The sequence below is a fragment of the Larus michahellis genome, chromosome 2 (assembly GCF_964199755.1).
Source record: "Larus michahellis chromosome 2, bLarMic1.1, whole genome shotgun sequence".
NCBI classification, from domain to species: Eukaryota; Metazoa; Chordata; class Aves; order Charadriiformes; family Laridae; genus Larus; species Larus michahellis.
In genome coordinates this window covers 37760541-37775876 of record NC_133897.1, presented here as the reverse complement: position 1 = coordinate 37775876, position 15336 = coordinate 37760541, and the positions used below count along the sequence as shown (strand labels likewise).

Sequence of the window (15336 nt, the reverse complement as noted above, 5' to 3'; positions counted from 1 at the left end):
GGAGGGAATGACATGGCTACACCTTCACGAGGCCAACCGCGAGCAGTTGTAATATGGATGTAGTGATGGGTATAATAGTGTTTCCTTTGGGGGTGTGGGGAGGGAGAGGGTAGGGGGAAGAAAGAGAAGTAAATGAAAGACTTAATTATTTACTGAAAAAATCAGGTATAAATTCGCCATATATCGTAAAGAAACAATCACTGAAAAGAAAAATTAGCAAATTTTAATTAGCTCTCGTTTTATTTATGACAACTGACTATGCGTTGCCATCTTTTCGGAGACAAATCATATTTAAATACTAAAAATAAAACGGCAAAAAAGGAAGTGTGAATTTCTGCGTTTAAAAAGAAACAACTCCATAAAGGAAACTAACCTTCTGGCTTCTGGCTCACAAACTTTCTTCAGGAAATACCTGTGGAGAACGACAGTTTAGCAAATACCACACAACACTTAATTGAAACTTGGAGTTGTGCAATGCACTAACATTGGATCATTAAAATAACTCGATTGCATGTTCGTTTAAAGGTGACTAGTGAGGAGTTTAAACAGAAGCCAAACAATGTAAATATGGTAATTTTGTTGTTGTCTACTTTAAATGTCACGAGCTCTACTTCGTCGCCCAGTCGACATATGCAAAGAATGGAAAGTTGTTCGGAGTTATTTTAAATATCTATAAATATATATATTTCCCTGCAGGAACCAAAGCGTGAAAAAAAAAAGCAATTTAAAAGAAATAAAAGAGAAAAAAAGGAAAATATTTAAAATTCTATATCAGTTTACAAAGGATACGGTGTTCTATCGTTAAGGTAATTTGCTGTTGAGAATATCTGAATGTATATTTCATACAGGAACGGTGTTTTACAAGACTTGTAAATAATAAAAAAAGAACCCATGACCTATTTTGTTCGAATGCCTTTTTTTACCCCCCCTTTTTTTTTTTTTTTTGTTCCTTTGGGGCTAGAGGGTGTGGGATTTCTTTACATGTGCAACGAAGTGGTGATAAGAATGTTTTTTGATTAATAAATTTACCAAATGGATGTAATTTCTTTGACACGTTCACAAAATGCAATATCTTTATATGACATCACTGTTTTCAATATGTATCATCTATTTGTATATACAGTTTTCTTTTAATATGCGAAAGTATTTGGTTGCATGTATACAGTGGAACAGCGCACAAGGAAAATAAAAAAATGGAAACTTTATATTTTTACTCTGGTGTTACGTTACTGCATGTTCTTTTATCCGATGTAACTCTGGGACCCGAAATTCCTCATGACCTTGTTCAGTCATTTGGGGCGAATTATTCTTCTTTTGTGAACTTCGCCGTTAAGTCTTCTCTGCAGTTAACAAGTGAACCTAGGCGTGTTCAAGCATCGTTTCAGCGGGTCACAGGAAAATGAAGTATGTTCATAGCTCGCTGCAAGTTAGGCCTTTTCCTTGTCCTGCCAACGCCGGCAGGCAAGGTCCTGTGCTCGAGGGTTTGATGTGACATTGCTGTTTGCTCCCCGCCACACGCGTCCAGGAGAACTGCTCGGGAAATGCTTGCGGTGTCGGTAGCGTTTCGGGGCAGCTTTTATAAGCCCGGCACTAAAGGGAAGGTCCAAGCCAGCCGACGGATGTGGCCAGAAGCCCGAGAGCCCTAAGAAAATTGTCGTCTTTGAAAAAAAAAAAAAAAAAAAAAATCCGCATGGCAGTGTGGTGGAAATGGACCGTTTGAAATTGTCCTTGATCTCCAAGGCAGGGAGGGGGTGGACTGAGGCGGGCTGGGGGGGGCGAGGGGGAGGAGGGCTGGAGGGAGAAAGTTAGGAGGGAGGGGGGAAAGAAAACCCCAAACCCCAAACAATAGCTGAGATAGGAATGCGTTTTGGGAAGAGTGCTTGAATCTTTCATGTTGACCCTAATCCTAATCAGGAAAAGAAAGTACATTCTGTTTTCGCATTGTTTACTGGCTTTGAACTTCTGTATTGCTTGGACATCACCCATAACCTTGAGGTGAAGCACTTACTGACTTTGGGCCTTTGTTGACAACCGCCAACCAGCCAGACAACGTCTACCCAAAGGAAATGTTAAAAAATGAGGCGGGGGGAAAGGGGACTTTGTTTATTTGTTTGTCCAGCGTGCAGGGGGGAATGCCAGTTAGAAGGAGGCGGACAGATGGACGGGCGGTGGGAGAGGGACAGAGGGACGGATGGAGAGCTGAATGGCAATGAAAGTTAAGCCAGCAAGCTTCCTTTCCTGGTTAAAAATTAACTGGCATTCACAGCCAATCCCAGAGACAGTTAAACCATGGAGTTTTCTCTGGTCGGGGGTTTTGATTTCCTCAGCCCAATAAAATCGCATCCTCTGTGTGGCTGTGACAATGTGGCCATAAAAAAGTGTCCGTGACTTGTCCGCTCGCTTCTACGAAAGGCATCGCTATAAAGGCACTGGGAGGTAAACGGGCACTGCCCTCCGCTACCACCACCGCCGCCGTCCGTCCGTCCTCCCGCCCGCCCGCCCGCCGTCCTGCCGCGGCCGCGGCAGGACGGCGGGCAGGCGGGCGGGAGGACGGACGGACGGCGGCGGCGGTTTAGGGGCTGTTTTGCCACAAGATGGCGATCTTCCGATCAATGTCAAAGCCGCCTGGGGCGAGGGGAGCAGCCCTGGAAAGGAAAAAAAAAAAAAAAAAAAAAAAAAGGAAATCTTGGCCTTTGTTCATTTTGCATCCCTGGAGCCGCACGGGTAATTATTGCACTTAACCGGGCTCCGCGTTCCAAAAAAGCCGCTCGGGATGGAGGGGTTGGGGAGCCGCCGGGGCTTCTCGGTGAGGTTAAAGTTTCCTTAAAAAAAAAAAAATTAGGAAACGCGCGAAGGTAAGTGTTTTATACATCTAGCCGGCGTGCAGAAGGGCGAGGAGTGTTGCGGTGATCGGAGGGGTACCTAGCGAGCCGGGGTGGCCCCTGCCCCGGCCACTGAGCACGGCGGAAAAGAACCGTAGGGAGGGGAAGCGAGGCAAAAAGTTGGTGGTTACGATGTGAAATGATATAGAAGGGACTTTCGAAGTTGCAGTTGACCTTTTATTTTCTCTTCGTAAAGTTTTGGCCAGGCGTGTGGAAAATCCACGTTATCTGGAAATATTTTTTTTTCAGAGTAACTCGTAGCTTTCTTCCAGTTATAAAAAAATTGTAGCACTGGAAATATTATGAAACTTGACATTTATGTGTGGAACAGTAGGTGTCTTCAATCAAATAGATCTATGGCAACACAGACTGCAAATGACAGATAATTCTGGCGATCTTATTGGACTTGAACTGTAGTTTAGTTAGGGTCGTTTGGTAACTTTAAGGAGTAGTCTGCTTCCTCGCAGCTGGACACAGATAGTGGCAAACAAGTTTTGACACACTTATGCTAAAAATTATTCATATGGTTGCATATTAAGTCAATGTTCATGCAAGACCAGATTTGGATTCCATCTATCTATCTATCTATCTATCTATCTATCTATCTATCTATCCATACCTCTTTCTAAACCAGCACATGTGCTGTAAACAAACAATAGTCACACATTCTCATGTGCTCAGGGCTGCACTGGGTTGTAGCTTTGAAACTCTATCCTCTCTACGAGTATCCCTAACTCCAGGTTACTTTTCTCGCCCATAAAAGTTTCACATGTTTTTGTTATGTCTCCATTTGAGAAGGGCGGGAGGGAAGGTGGTATTATATGGAGGAGATACTGGTTTGGCTACATATTTTAATCCACGTGTTTCTTAGGAGAGGGTATACAATTTTTAAATATCTGTCTGGAAAAAAAAAATTAAAAAAAACCGGTTCATTATGCCCTTGCTCTCGTATGTAAAGCAGTGCAACTCGGCTGCAGTATTTTTTTAGAAAGCGCCCTTTAAAATCGTGCTTCCAGGGGACTGTTGCAAGGGTAGTTAAAAGCACATGCTCAGTCGGCAGAGAGCGTTTTGAGATGATTATCGGAACCTATCGATTTCATCAAAGATGCTCCATTAAAAGCTGGGGATGTTGATCTCTTTTGACCTCCCCTCGGCAGCTCCAGGACATGAAAAGCCACGTCTTGGGAAGGCGCAGAGCGATTTGAGGGTCCCTTTGCAACATTTCATTTTACACCAGTCAAGTTAAACTCAGCATATTTGATCAAATATTTATTTTTCCCCTTGTTGTTTCCCTGCCCCATTCAATACTCGGCTGAATAAATCAAAGGGACCCCAGCAGCAGTTAAAGCGCCCTCTGGTTACGAATTGTTTACTGACGGCCGCGGTCATAGGATAATATTTAAAAAAAACAAGCTTGTTTCTTACAATAACTGTTTATTATTTCACATGATTTGGGTTTGCATGTTTTGGAGGGAAGAGGCGAAGCCAACTCAGTGTCTACACTGTGTTTAATTAATCGTGTACTCAACTTCAGCTCACATACCACATCCAAACCCCTGGGAGGCTTTTTCATAAGCTCTTCGGGTTTGTGTTTTGTTGCCTTTTTCTTTTCTTTTTTTTTTTTTTTTTTGTGTGTGTGTGTCACAATCTTTTCATTAAATGCTCTGAAATCGAAACTTCAGGCCAACGTGTGTGTCTGAGAGCCAAGCTATACCGCAACCAAAAAAGATATTTGTATATGCATCCAGATCTTATTTAAAGGAAAGACAACTACAAAAAGAGGAGAAGGGATACAGTTTCAAATGCTTAATACAGCTGTGCGGCCCATCTCTAGCAATAGAACGGGTACACTTAGAAGACGGACTCGGGTATGTAAGATTTTCCCGACACATATATAACCCGATACCGTTGTTGCTTCTGCACGGTTTTGGGGGCTCTCCGGACAATAGAAAGCCCCGTTGTTCTCGCCAGTGCCGGAGGAATGGCGAGGAGATAAAGCCCTAATGAATTGGTTTGGCTGTAGTTTGTCCTGCCGCACACTAGAATTCGGAACTCGTCAGAATTACTTGCAAAATATGTTCCTAATCCAAATGAGTAAAACGATACACATATAGTATAAAACATAGTCAGGAGAACAAGCCTCCGGATGGCTGGAATAAAATTAAAACTCAACCTAATTTTTAACAGGGTAATCCGCCAAAACAAGCCAACCTCCCCCCCTCCCCCCGGCGTGAAAGAATTTCTAGTAAAGATAAAATTAGTGGGGCCGTCATTTGTCACCTAACTTGGCACAGACACAGTTCCTAAACCTCCTGTTTGAAATCCGCCTTCTTTGGAGCGAATCCAGAAAAAGAAAAAAAAAATAGAGAGAGAGAGAGAAATCTGGCACACACGCACGTTCCCGACAACTGACAGTTCCAATATTAAATAACTATACCCTGATTGCATTAATTTTTGGAGCTGAATAAAATGTAATCCACAGCTATATTGTCAGATAGGCGGCGCATGCACTCCTGCCACAGACTGCAAGGCCGTTTACGTTTTCACAAATTGCAGTTTGCCCGTGTCTACAAATAAAAGCATATTTTAATTAGCTCGCAAAATGCGTCTCTGGATTAACAGTGCTGATCTTTTGGGTTATATGGGCCAATAATAAAAAGATAAATCACGGTTTAACACGATACATTTTGAGTTTTCCAGTCAGAGTTTTCTTAGGCTGAGCTGTCGGTTTTTATTTATTCCCTTTTTGTTTTTAATTTTAGTCCAACCAATAAAACGGCTTAACGACGCTATTAATGCATCTATTATATTTTTCTTAGATCAATAAAGTTTTATTTTGATAGCGTTGTCTACGTACGCAGTGAATTTAGATTCTCCGCGAAAGCACCTTCTCGCCGGTTTTGATATTTATCAGAATTTTATTTGCTCGGTTTTATAGACCCTCGGACAGCTTTACTTACAGAAGTAGAATTAAAAAGAAAGTATTTTTCGTCCCCTGGCGTCCACAATATTCTTTAAAATTTCTTTTAAATAGGGGTTAAGCTCCAAGGGACACGTTGTTAAGCGCTGGAAATGCAGTAGCTACACCCAGCGCATGCCAAATTAGCTCAGTTTAGTCAGAATTGACCATTATCTTTTATAGTTACGAATCAAGTGAACATTATTAGTTTTACTTCACTGGGTTTGATGATGCTGGTTACTATTTGCCTTGGCCTTGTTAGCGATTAAAGAAAGCGGAGATAATGCAACGCTGAGCTGAGTTCATGATCTAGACGGAGTCAGTGCCTTGACCATCAAACCGGCACCATTCGCGGCAATCAACACCGCAACACACGGCCTTGCTGGACCCGAGACGGGGGGCAAACCCCACAAAACCGAGGAGAGGGGGCTAAAGAAAACTTAAAACGTTCCAAATTGTCCCTGGCTTCCATGCCTTTTGTCTGATTTCCCTGCGTTAGCTCGCAGAGAGGGAGAAGAAGCCAACTACTGTTTCTTCCGATGCATTTCGAGTCGTTTTACTCCGGCTGACAAGGACTGCAACGTACTTTTATAGGCCTTTCCCCGCATTAATCCAATTTTTAAAAGGGAGCTGCTTATTTTAAAAACAGCTTTGGAAGGATTTCAAGTGTTGCTCCTCGGTTCCGTATGGCTTTTAGGTTTGCAATCCATTTCTATTTAATTTGGCAAATGCAAAATAAACATACCGCAAGAGCGGACTTCCCCGGAGTAATTTTTATACCTGAGTTGTGTAGAGAAATGTATTTGGAAGGCGGCGTTGGGGCTCACGTTTCATTTTATTTAGATCTGTATTTATAACGCTAAGCCTATTGATAATAGCCTTCCTGTATACCAGCCAATAAACCGGTGCCTTATATGGTATTAATTTTGTTAGCAGTGATATGGCCCTCATAGGAATCTGATAAGGGTTTGTCCATCGCACATTAACACATCGCGGGGTTAGTCGGCTTGGGGAAATGCAAACAATATTATAGGAGGAAATGCGAGGAAAACAAAACAAAACAAAACAAAACTCGAAGGGTTTTTTTTTCTATAGGCTGTGGGATCGACGCCTGCCACCGCATCCCACGGGCCGGTCAGAAGGAAGCCGCGCTGTGGTGCTGGCCCCATCATGCTGGAAAAATCAGACGCCTTTTCCCGTAAAGGTTTAACGGGTATCGCGAAGTTGTAGCAGCCTCTGCCTGCCCCGGCGCTTCCCGCGGGCGCGGAGGGAGGCTGCGGGGGGGGACGACCGCCGGCTCGGCTCGCCCGCGGGAAGGGACACTCGCCTCCCGCCGCACGCAGGGACTCCTCGGGGGGAACGTCACGCTGTGGAAAAAGCATTTCCTCGTGGCAGGCAAATTGCGGGACGAGACCACGTGGGGCTTGACAGATCCGTGGGGCGGGGGGGTGGGGGGGGGAAAGGGCCGCCCCAGCCCCTGCCCCACGCTGCTCCCCGGGGCAGTTTGAACACCGAGGGTAGGCGGCGGGGGATGCGGGGTGAGGGGGGACGCGGGTGCCGGGGGATGGAGGGCGCCGCGCCCGCCCCATCGCCACCCCGCCCCGCAAGCAGCTGCCCCGGCGCCGCCGCCAGCGGCCTCCCGGGGCACGGCAACCGGGTGCAAGGCAGCGGCTCTGGCCGGGGACGGCGCTGAAACCCGGGCGGCCGGCAGCCACTCTCCCCTTCCCGCCCTGTTGGAAGCGGAGCCCTGTCGGCCGCTGCTTCCCTGGGCAGCGTGCGGGAGAGAGGAGCGAGCTCTTTTCCTTAGGGATGTGCAGGGAGTACTGGGAGCACCCCTTGTCTAAAAAGCCCTTAGTTTCGCGGGCCAGGCAGTGAGGCGACTTCCAAATGGCATAGGCGAGAGATGATGGAAGTGAAAGCAAGCCATCATTAAGCGATTCATTAGAAAATCTATCTGTCTCTCTGTCTGCGTCCCTGTCTGTCTACTGTCTGTCTGCTACCTCCGCCACAATTACATATTGACTGGACAGGGCTTGTCTAATATCTCAGGATTCATCTGCTTACTCTTCTTTCTATTATTTAGTACAGTGCTTGTGAAAGAGACGGTGCTTTTGAAGAAGCGAAAAGTGAATGACCCAAATGGGGGAGGGAGGGCAGGGATATAAAAATGATCGCCCAAATATAAACACATCAATAAACAGGGTGCGCAGCATCCTGCGAGGATCCATTTGAACTGCTCGCGTCTGGATTCTTTCTGTGGCATATGTCTGGCTTTATATTTTAAATGGTAATCAGACCTCGGGAAGAATCCACCGTTAACTAAAGCATTAGGAGCTGCAACCGCACAATCAATCCTCCCAGAGTGGCATTGCTCCCTAAGAGATTCTTCAGCGCAGCAGCGAGCATTTTATCTCCAGGAAATTTAAGCCCAGCCTGGCGGTGATGTTAGGCTGGAAGCAACCCCCTTCCTCAGTAGTTTAACGCGAGAGGCACCAGGCCCCTTTACGGTTTCCAATGATCCGTGATAAACAATAACACGTCTTTTATTTCTTAAAAAACGAGACAATCAAATAAAATGAGCAGAGCCTGAGCATAAAACACCGGGCGAGCCGTGGCTTTATTAATTTCGTGAGACACATAGGCTGTGCAGGGAGGTGAGCAGGCATCGCTGCCGGAAAACCCAACCGCGGGGAGAGAGGAGCGATAGTAAAAGCTTCATCTGGACACGGCTTCAGCCTAGCTATAATAAACATCAGGACCGCCGGGCTATTTTATAGCGGTGCGTGTGATAAGAGAGGAAGAAAACTTGGAGCCAGGACCAGCAAAGCCCTCTCCTTCCCCTTCCCCTTCCCGGGAGCCGGGGCTCCCGCCCAGGCGCAGGCACTCGCCCATGTGGGCGAAGCGTGCGCGCCTGTGTGTATGGAAATCCATATTACATATTAATATACATCTATCTCCCAAATTCAGAGGTCGACCTGAGAGCAGCTCGGTGCATACGAAACCAGACGGGGAGGGGTTGCTGGGGAGGCCCGGGCTTCCATTGGCTGCAAGCGTCTGCCGTGGTGCGGGGGTATCTCTAATCATATTCAGCATGTTTTGCACAAGAAATGTCAGCCAGAAAGGGCTATCTGCTCCCTTCGCCAAATTATTCCACAACAATGTCATGCTCCGAGAGCCCGGCTGCAAACTCTTTTTTGGTAGACTCCTTGATCAGCTCGGGCAGAGGGGAAGCGGCGGGAGCAGGAGGCGGAGGCGGAGGAGGAGGCGGCTACTACCCCAACAGTGGTATCTACCTGCCACAAGCGTCCGATCTGTCCTACGGGCTGCAAAGCTGCGGACTTTTCCCCGTTTTGAGCAAACGCAATGAAGGTACTTCTCAAAGCATGGTCCCCAGCTCGCACCCCTACGTGTCAGGGATGGAAGTGTGGCTAGACCCCCCCCGGTCCTGTCGCATGGAAGAGCCGGAGAGCCAGCAGGCCACCTCGTGCTCCTTCGCTCCAAGCATTAAGGAGGAGAGCTCCTACTGCCTCTATGACTCAGAGAAATGCCCCAAGGGCTCGGCCGCCACGGACCTCGCTCCCTTCCCCCGGCTGAGCGCCGAGGCCGGCCCGGCCGGCGGCGGCGGCAGTGGCGGTGGGGTCCCGGTCCCGGGCTACTTCCGCCTCTCCCAGGCTTATGGCACCTCCAAGAGCTACGGCGCGGGGTCGGCCGGGGCTGCCCCCTTCCCTCCGCAGCCCCCCGGCCGCTTCCAGACGCCTCCATCTTTGCCTCCCGTCCCGGACGCGGGGAGGAAGGAGGACGAGGAGCGCTCCCCCAGCCCCTTGGCGTGTGTCTCCCAGAGGGAGGACGAGACTCAGGCTTCATCTTCCACCGCAGAGGAGCTCTCTCCAGCTCCGTCGGAGAGCAGCAAAGCCTCTCCCGAGAAAGAGCCCGTAGGTAAGCGAATGATGATGGTGATATTTGTTTTGTTTTTGTTTTTTTTTAAAAAAAAAAGGAGAAAAGAAAGCGGTTGAGGATCATAGTGGCATCGCGATGCGAAAGGAAGATCCCAGCTGCCCCGCGGGGCTGCCAAGAAGCGCTGCTCAGACTGACCTTCTGAACTTTGTAATATTCGGGCATGGGGTTGCCGTAAAAATTAATGTCCATCCTATAGTTTAAAACCCTTGGAGCCTCCGTTCTGGGCGACTTTAGCCTGCATGCTGCTTAAACATATAGAAAAACAAGATCAATCTTTCCCCTGTGATGTGAAGGTGCCTACCAGATAACAGAGATGTTTGTAAAGCATCCAAAATAAGCAATAGGCAGTGCCAATAAATAAACCTATTAACGCGGTAAGTTATATTTTACGATCCAGAATGCTTTTCGGAATAACAGCCGCGCTGAAATGTGCCATCTATGAACTGCTATCAAATTAGACTGATGAATGCACCGCGAATATCCTTCAGCGTCTACACTAGATAACAGGGCTGTTATTTATTCATTTGCTTATTTATTTCCCTTTCGGGCCCCCATGGCAAAAAAAAAAAAAAATCTCCCCTTCCCTGGGCGGCAGACTTTTCAGACTCTTCTCTCCTGCTGCATTTCAGACGCCCTGTTATTCCTTCAGGCGCCCCGTTGGAAAATAATAAGATCAAAACAAAACAAAACAACAAAAAAAAAGAAAGCGGAAAACTACCAGAGAGCCAACCCCAAACCACGAACCACCCCGAGCCATCGAGGGATCGGTGTTACCTCTTTCTCAGCCGGTTCCACTGATAGGAATAAACACCCTGCAGCGGGGGATTTTTAATATCTTTTTGGTGGTTTTGGTTATTTTTTTCCTCCCCCGAAATGGTTGGAAAAGAGAGGGCCGGGGCGAGGCTCCCCGGGAAGGCAGGGGCTGGAGGCAGGGAGGCTCCGTCTCCCCAGCTCACCTTGTTTTCCGCCTCCAGAGCACACTTACAAAGTTCAGATCCGCAGGCTTTGTTTTTTTTGAAGCAGGTGCCTGGGGGGCGCGGGGGGTGAAAACCGACCCCAGGCCACTCACCAAACCGTCCCTCAGTAACAGTGGGCTCGGAGCGGCCGAGAGGGAGCGGGCAAAAGCCTGTTTTGGGGGGTCGGAGATGGGCTGCCCAACGGGACAGGCTGCCCTGCCGGAGGCTCCCCGTAGCTTTTGGAGAAGAGGCAGAATTTCCCGGGAGGACCTTTGGGAAACCTCTTGGAAGCTCTCGGTTCCCACAAGGACACCCCGCATTCCAACTCCCCACAGCTGGCGGAGAGAGCCCCCCGCACACACACATACAGAGATGCTCCATCCACCCTCTCCCCTCCCACCCCCCCAGCTCTTCACCTTCCTACCCGCTGGTAACGTCCCTTTTTTACTTTCTCAAAACTAGGCAATTCAAAAGGAGAAAATGCAGCAAACTGGCTCACGGCAAAAAGTGGCAGAAAGAAACGGTGCCCCTATACCAAGCATCAAACTCTCGAGCTGGAAAAGGAGTTTCTATTCAATATGTACCTGACTCGTGAGCGTCGCCTAGAGATCAGCCGCACAGTCCACCTCACAGACAGACAAGTTAAAATCTGGTTTCAGAACCGCAGAATGAAACTGAAGAAAATGAACAGAGAGAATAGGATTCGGGAGCTCACAGCCAACTTTAATTTCTCTTGATGAACCTATAAACACATCTTTATGGTTTAAAGAGCCAGTATCATTTTCCTAGGCTGTAGTCATCCGCACCTGTATGGATTAACGATTTTTAGGCGTTCTCAATATGTCCTTAACCTCTTAAGAGCTACTTTGGGGTGGGGGGGAGGACTAAAGCCACGCTAATGCACAAAATGCCGTGCGTGGACCTCCCCGCTTCCTTCGGCCTTCCCCGGGGCCGATTTATTCCTTTAAGCTTTGAAACACAGAAATACCATTTCAGGAGCTGCAAATATCTTTCCCCTCTGAAATCTCTCTCTGAAAAGTAAACAAGCTCGGTTAAAGGCGCATTCTTTTAAATTATAAGTGGTGTAACGTGGACTGTACGTAGCTGCAGAATGAAGAATTTAAGCCTCGCCATATTTCTATACATTCGGTACTTTTCCCCCCTCCGTTTTCCTTTTCTCCCCCCTCCCCCCGTTTTTCTTCGAAAAGCAGGACTTACAATAATGAAATGCAGGCATCCTTTAAAAGGGCTTCATGGGAACGGGTGTTAAGAGCGATTTTTTTTTTTTTTTGCTTTACCTTAAAAGTCAATATTACAGCTTTAAAATTGGCCAGGAAAATGAAATCTCTTCTCTTTAAAGATATAAAAGAGTTCGTGTTGCTCATGGACTAAATTATGACACTTACCTCTGAATTTCTCTCGCTCTTTCTGGTTGTAGATATTTACTTAATGTAGTTTTGCTTAAATATGTGGAATTAGTGATCTTTTTTTGTCTATAAATAACGTTACCTTTGGTAACGCATGACAAGCACACATAAATTCCCCCTTGAGAAGAAAGTAGTCACTTTTTCCTCACTAATTTCACTGAAAAGTATATATCCTGAACATCAGAAGGACTTTCTGAGCCAGAGTCTGAGATTGCGAGGGAGAATATGTTCGTCTTCCTTTATACTGTGAAGTTACATGCATTAAAGGGTCAAACATATAGGTGAAAAAAATTTAAAAAGAGAAAAAAAAGAAAGAAGGGGAAAAACTATAAATACAGATATGTATAAATGTCTATTATTATTAAAATGCCGGTACTGTTTTAAGCAAATGCATTCTATCGTTATTATAAATGTTAGTTCTAGCTATATCTAGTTCTTACCTTAAATCGGAATAAATTAATATTGTAATGCTGCTGTGCGTGAAAAAGACGATGTTTATGTTCTCATAGAAGAATAAAAAACCGTGGAATGAATCCTTTTAATTTTACCTCTTTTTGTGACTGTTTATCCTCAGGTTCTACTTTATGTCTTCGAGAACTTTTACAACAGGAATAGTTGCCTAAACCCCCTGCAATTACTTTAGGAATCTATTTAAATATTACCTAGACGGTCGTAATTTGTCTGGGCCATATAGCGATGGTGCTCTAAGGTTTGTCGGCTTTTGTTCAGTTTTATGACTTGCTAGTATATCTGGATTGTTGCTGTCTTGAACGAGTGGTTTCAGTTGACTGAGGAGCTGCATAGACTGAGGAAGCAAATTACTATTTCTTGAGGGTAGGGAAACGATTTTTTATTATATTTTTTTTTTTAAATCAAACACCTACAAGTGTGCGGAGATGTTTAACTCCAGAGGACGGTGACAAAAATCTAGCTTTATCTCAGGGCTGAGAAGAAATCGTAAAGGTGAGCGCATGGGGGTGGGGGGGGACCCCAGCCTCGTCTCCCTGCCAGCGGGCCCCTCCAGACAAGGCTACTCCCTACCTGGCTGCATGTGGACATGTGGAAGGGCTTATTACACCCAGGCTGCTTTTTTTTTTTTTTTTTTTTTTTTTTGCATCCTCCCTTCCTTGCTGCATGTTTAGCTAATAGACTCTTGCACAAAGGGAAGGCAAAAGGAGGGCTGGGAGAAGAGCCACAGCTAATGCTTCTTTGCAGGGTATGTGTGTGCCGGGAGGAGGGGGGACAGACTTTGAACCCGGGCTTACTGGGAGCCGTTAGCTTTTCATGATGTAACATTGCCGTGCACGGCCTTTTTCTTCCCGATTGCATCTGCATGGAGAGGCGAAAGCTGCCCGGGGGTGGGGTGGGGGGTGTGTGTTATTATATTTCTCTCTTGTTTTCATTAACCCACCCGAGGCTGGCCGGGGGGCGCGGAGGGGCGCCGGCGGGGCGGGCGAGAGGGATGTTTTAGTCACGTTTCTGGTTTTATTTTCGTAGCGGGATCCTTGCGTTAAAGACCACGGCAATGGGGAAAGTAATTATTAGCGCCTGAGAACTGCTCTGTGGTTTAGGTAGTTTCATGTTGTTGGGGCTCCACCTTTCTCTCTACAGCACGAAACTGCCTTAATTACTTCAGTTGATATCATCACCAGGTATGCTTGGTGCGAGGGTCTTTTCTGCCCGAAGAAATCTTAGCGCTGAAGTGATCTGTAGGCGTCAAGTCCCAATGCCATTGTTCCCCATCTGCAACGGAGCCTCCTTTGATTCCTCAGATAAACACGGCAGCCGAGGGGGGAAGCTTGACAAGTTCTTCAAGGTTAGATAGCTCCTAAGCGAGTCCCTGCCTGCTTGCGGGATTTTAATATATCTCGTAGGCTGCATTCAAGGTCAGGTGCGTTTTTGCATTCTGCTCGGCGTGGGTCGAGCTCGGGGCGGGGGGGCGGGGGGGGCCGGGGGACGGGAGGGGGGGCATGTCGGCGGGGTGGGTGCTGTTTTTATTTTTCTGTCTGGATTTATTAAAAAAACAGAGACCCAGAAGGCTGCTTGGGGGAGGGGGGTGGGGAGAGATCAAGTCTGCCGGCCCCACTCCGCGCAACAGCACAAACAAGGCCCGGGAGCGCAGGGCCCGCGGCCGGGAGGACCCGACTCGCGGCGGGGGTGCTCGGCCCCACAGGCGGTTCTCACCCCCCGACACCCGTGGGGGGTGGCTGGTGGCCGCCGGGGCCTGTGGCAGGGCTCCGCCGTCCCCGCACCGCCGCCCGTCGGGCCCGCTCCCCCGAGGCTGCCCCGCAAGGCCTCGGTTACGATCACGATTGCGGCGCGGGCGCGGGCGCTCTCCGCGGCGGCGGAACGGGCAACAGCGACCTCTCCGGGCCCGCAGCCACCGCCGCCGCCTTTTGTTGTCCGCAGCGCGACCGCGGGCAGGGGCGGCCTCCCGCCGGGCCCTCAGCGCCGGCACGGCAGCGGAAAGGCAGGGAAGGGAAAGGGCAGAAAGCTCACTCGTTGGGGGACTTTATTTCTATTTATTGTTTTTAGTGGCCGGGATTATTTTTGCCTAAAAAAAAAAAAAATTAAAAGAAACACCGACAGAACAAACTACAAACTTTTTCGAAACTCCGGGCTGGGCTGCAAGGAGCTCAGAGGAGTTCAGATAGCGGATTTTAGCTAGAGCTATCCTAGCCGCTTCCTTAGAGGAGGAGACGTCCTCGGCTGGGGCAGGAGCAGAGCTCTACGTCGCAGTCAAATTTAAGTGCTTGTGGCTGCCTCTACACACACTGTGCGCCTGACGGGCTTTCTGCTGGGTCTTGTGTACGTACAGGGTGTGTATTTACAGTGTATATGTCTGTGCGTGCCTCTATAGCGTTTGTTTGTACATAGGTTTGCCTCTGCCCTTTATTTCCCATTTGAATTGCATCATCCTGATTTTGGACCGCTTCCCCCAAATTCTGAGTCATTTTTTCTCTCCGCTGTGCCAAAAACACCTCCGTGCATTCGTAGCACCGGCGATTCCGTGAGAGAGGTTTGCAGTGGCAGGAAACCCTAGGAAAAGGCGATCCTGAACTTCCCGTTCAGGGAAGAGACCGACAACGCCCGCGGATTCCTGCTCCGCGCCCGAGTACACTCCGCGCCTCCGCGGTGCGTGGCTAATGAAGCAG

General features: G+C 47.9%; 1 protein-coding gene across 1 annotated transcript; it reads left to right on the top strand.

Annotated features, from left to right (window-relative positions):
• Positions 1–8911: 8911 nt before the first annotated feature.
• Positions 8912–13644, top strand: HOXA10 (homeobox A10). The gene is made up of 2 exons (XM_074573466.1): positions 8912–9777; positions 11217–13644. Exons 1-2 carry the CDS (start codon positions 8949–8951, stop codon positions 11489–11491), a joined length of 1104 nt encoding a protein of 367 aa, XP_074429567.1. The 5' UTR covers positions 8912–8948; the 3' UTR covers positions 11492–13644.
• Positions 13645–15336: the final 1692 nt, after the last annotated feature.